This window comes from Dendrobium catenatum, unplaced genomic scaffold, assembly GCF_001605985.2.
Source record: "Dendrobium catenatum unplaced genomic scaffold, ASM160598v2 fragScaff_scaffold_1634, whole genome shotgun sequence".
Classification (NCBI taxonomy): domain Eukaryota; kingdom Viridiplantae; phylum Streptophyta; class Magnoliopsida; order Asparagales; family Orchidaceae; genus Dendrobium; species Dendrobium catenatum.
In genome coordinates this window covers 219358-224061 of record NW_021320096.1, presented here as the reverse complement: position 1 = coordinate 224061, position 4704 = coordinate 219358, and the positions used below count along the sequence as shown (strand labels likewise).

The window sequence follows — 4704 nt, the reverse complement described above, 5'->3', positions numbered from 1 at the left end:
TATAGTTTTCTAAAAGTGTCATGTCTAGTAAATAAGAGGGAGATCAATGGGAATTTGGAGTAGTTTGCATGTACGACCGATGTTGATTCTCTTGTCTGTGGTCTGTTCGTTGGGCATTTGAATGTCTTTATGATATAAAAATTTTGTGATCTTAATCTCGTTGAATTTATCTCGTTGAGCTGCTCAATTTGACTATAAGCATGTCACATTTGGTAACGATTTGCTAATCCAGATTACGGTTTGAACCTTCCAAAGATGCTTTTAGTCTTCAATTTGAACCCATTTCTTCTTGGATTGAGTCGAATTTGGTGTGTTTGGGTTCGTACTTCTAAAACATTCAATTAACTATAAGTTTATTAAAGTCAGAGATTAGATGGTCTCCGACTTAATTTTAAAAGTTTCCAACTTGATTTTGCCTCAAGATTTGTACCCGATCAAGATATGTTTTTGATAATAAACTAGTTGCCCCCTATTTTCGGATGTCGAAATTTCAGATGTCTGAAAATATATATCACTCTTAAAAAGAAAGTAGAGCTTTTGAAACTGTAGGAGATGTAGGAGAATAGAAAAATTCATTTTTTATAAGTAAATATCTTGGAAAACCAAACTTGAAACATAATTTATCTTTAATTTGGAATAGACATATAATATCTTATTTATTGAAATATCCTCAAAAGCACCAGACGTCTTACAAGTTTGCTTGGCAAAATTTTATCTGTGTAGTAAAATATCTTTTAAGATGACGAGTCCTATTTTTCTTTAAATGTCTACGATTTCAGTAATTTTTTTTAAACCGCCTAAATTTTTTATTTTTTAGATAGCCATGTGAGACGATGAACTTTTATTGTGTGCGGAGTGCGGACGTAGCTCTGTGTGTGCAAACAAATAGTTTCACGCCACGTGGAGCCCACCTTGACCCCACCGACTTGAAGAGAACGTGTGCTCTGTTTACCCGATAACCCGATAACATGAACCATCCGAATTACTTGAAAAAATGCGCGGTTAAAGCTAGGGCTATATTTGCTGGCGCGGTTTTTTTACCTCAGTTAAAAATTTTTTCTTGTAACACCTAAAACCTCAGAAAGCAGGAGAAGAGCGTAAGGTCTGAGGTTCGAGTTATAAGGTCTGAAGATGGATACTGTGCCAAAAGAGATGAACGACTGGTTGGAGATGGAAGGTTTTATGCAAGAGTCACAACTTAGAGGTGGAGATGGTTTGCAACAGAATACCCAACCAAACTTTGATATATTATCGGTAAATATGATATGAAAGCCGTGACTGTTCGAAAGCTAGTTTTAAGAAGGGCCTTGACCTGAATGCCAAATCGAAATACAGGAAATCCAATACTAGGACTGGGTGTCCCGCGATGATTAGATTTTCAGTTGATCAAGATGGGGAATGGAAGGTTAATAAATGTGTTGAGAACCACAACCAAGAGTTGGCAAGGCCTGAAGATCAACATTTATTGAGATCATGTAGGAGTATTACCGAAGAGAGAGCATTCATTCTTAAATCTATGACTGATGCTGGGATTAGAACCATTGATGCATTCACATACTTAGCTGATGAAGTTGGTGGGAGGGAGCATGTAGGTTTTTTAAGAAGAGATGCATATAACTTTGTTCTGAGAAACAGAAGATGCAAGATTGAGACTGGGGATACCAATTCCCTAATTGAAATTTTTAAAAACCGCGCAAACAGTGATAACATGTTCGTGTGGGAAGTCCAATATGATGAGGAGGATAGATTGATGAATTTTTTCTGAGCTGATGGTGTGGGAAGAATAGTCTACGACTGCTTTCGAGATGTTATAATTTTTGATACCAGCTATAGATTGAACAAATACAATCTAGCTTGTGCACCTTTTGTTGGAGTTAATAACCATTGGAAGAATGTTCTTTTGGGGGTAGCATTTCTGTCTGAAGAAACAGTAGAATCATTTACATGGCTGTTTAGAACATTCTTGAGAGTAATGGGTGGTAAACATCCCATTACAATTTTTACTGACCAGGATCAGGCAATGTCTCGGGCAATAGAAATTGCATTTCCTCAAACACGCCATAGGCTTTGCAAATGGCACATCACCAAGAAGCTTCCATCCAAGTTGCATTGTTACAACAACAACAACAAGGTTAGAGGGTTGATTTATAAATGTTTCAGCAAGTGTGATTCAGAGAAAGAGTTTGAAAGTACTTGGACTGAAATGCTGAATGAAGGGGACTTTCATAGCCATGAGTGGTTGAAAGAGCTCTACAAAATAAGGCACAAGTGGTCCACAGCATACAACAAGACTTATTTTAACCTTGGTATTCTTTCAACACATCGTAGTGAATCCACTAATAATGTGTGCCACAGAATTTCTAAGTCTACTAGAACCATCACTGAGTGTTTTTTGGAACTAGAGAAGGTGATGAAGACATGGCGTCGGAATGAAAAGGATGAAGACTTCAAATGTAGTCAGTCTGATGTTGTACCTTTAGTGAAGAGTAGTCCAATTCTTAGGCAGGCTGCGTATTTTTATTCGCGTAAATTGTATTCTTTCTTTGAGGAGGAGTTTTTATAAGGTGTGGGTAGAATGTGCATAGCTCATGCCTCAGCTAACTTATCCACCTTTTTTGTCAAAACTGTTGAGAACATTGATCAACCTCGCCACTAGACAGTTAATTTTGATGATGCGGAAGGTAGCATTGAATGCAGCTGTGGAAAATTCGGCATGATGGGGATACTATGTTCTCACTTCTTGAGAGTGATAAGGAAGATTGATATAATTAATATACCTCCGAAATATCTACTCAAGAGATGGTCAGGTGGAGCAAGAAAGGACCTTTACTCTGACAGGCGGTTGTCATCTATGGTAGCTACCGGAATCCCCTCGGATGGCATAGGAAGTATGATTTTTAGAAATTATTTTAGTAGTTTTGCATATCAAATTAGCACTAGAGGGCAAGGGAATACTGAAGCAGAACAGTACATGATTGATGCAATTTCTGAGATTGCTGAGAATGTGGATCTGATATTAAATGCCAGCAAGGACTCAAACTTAGTTACGAATTTAAGCATGCGAACTAAAATAAAAGACCCTATAAATCGCAGACCCAAAGGAGTTTCAAATGCAAGGTTGAAGAGCCATTGAGAAAAAAGAAAGCCAAAGAAGAAGAAAGCTGAGGAACAACCAACACCTTCAACTCATCAGCCTACACCAGTGGAAACTAGTAGTCAAGTTTCTTTTGCAAATATACCAGAATACTTCACTTCAACTCATCAGCCTACCCCAGTGGAACCTAGAAGCCAAGTTTCTTTTGCAAATATTCCAGATTATTTTACTTCAACTCATCAGCCAACACATATGAAACCTATTAGTCATATTCCCTTTGCGAACATACCAGAATGCTTCACCGATGAGTGGATTCTTCGTCGACCAACCATTCAGCCAAACCTTGAATATTTAAACATGATGAATGGATTTATTGATGCTGAAAGGCTTGGTTAAATATTCAGAATTTCTCATTTGGGTAAATTTGATTTCTGTTGTTATTGTAATTGATTTCTTATTATAGAAACTTCGGCGTTTTTATCGGTACCGATCTTCTAAGTACCTGTCGGTACCGATCGGTATCGGTGGGTACCTTTATGTACCGGTCGGTTCCTCTCGGTACCGATCAGTACCGAGCAGTACAATGTCCTGGTGCTTCAACATAACATTATTATTGTGGGTTGTTATTTACTATTGATGCTGAAAGGTTTGGATAAATATTCAGAATTTCTCATTTGGGTTAATTTGATTTATGTTATTATTGTAATTGATTTCTTATTGTAGAAACTTCAGCGTTTTTATCGGTATCGATCTTCTAAGTACCTGTCGGTATCGATCGGTATCGGTGGGTACCTTTATGTACCGATCGGTACCTCTCGGTACCGATCAGTACCGAGCAGTACAATGTCCTGGTGCTTCAACGTAACATTATTGTTGTGGGTTGTTATTTACTATGTTTGTTGAAATTAAATTTGGCAGATGTATTGTTGAAGGTATTTAATATGGGTGGTTGTGCTATTAACTGTGGTAGTTGAAATTTAAAGATATATAAGTTTAGGAAGTCCATGTATTTTTTTTTATAGTTCTATCATGGTTTATAAACTTTGGTGTCTGGATGCCAAACTTCATCTCGGCTTGCCAATCAAGGAATTTCTCGAGCTTGGCACAATGAGAATGCATTACTGCGTGGATGTTGTTGCAGAATGTGAACTTGAACAGCAAGCTAGATGGAATGAAATATATATAGATGTTGTGTTCATACATGGCATGATCGTTGTGATAGTTTGCTTCAAGTGGCATAGAGGGAGGAGATTGCTATCGAGGAAAACAGATCAGGTCGGTTCTTAAATTCTATGGGGTGGAGAGCTGTCCAAAAGATTTTTTTTGCAAATCATCATCACCTAGCTAGTGTTCATTTCCTGCAGCAGCGTTATCATAAGCTAACTTGTAAAGGAAAATTAACAAGCTATGATTATGTGGTCAGACGAGCTTCTGATGTTGATAATGTAATTTTTTATCACCCGTGGGATCAACTAAAGATAGGTTTTTAAATGATTTGTATAAGCAATTATTAAATGAACGTGTTTGTGGTCGCAAAAGGAAGATGTTTTTGGATATCAAAGATTGGCAAGATTTATAATTTGAGCTAATGACAGAATTTGGATGTTGTC

At 37.3% G+C, this 4704-nt stretch overlaps 1 protein-coding gene across 1 annotated transcript; it reads left to right on the top strand.

Annotated features, from left to right (window-relative positions):
- The first annotated feature begins 1131 nt into the window (after positions 1–1131).
- LOC110098147 (protein FAR1-RELATED SEQUENCE 5-like) lies at positions 1132–3133 on the top strand. Its single transcript, XM_020824875.2, has 4 exons — positions 1132–1213; positions 1290–1710; positions 1828–2511; positions 2698–3133. Exons 1-4 carry the CDS (start codon positions 1132–1134, stop codon positions 3131–3133), a joined length of 1623 nt encoding a protein of 540 aa, XP_020680534.2.
- Positions 3134–4704: the final 1571 nt, after the last annotated feature.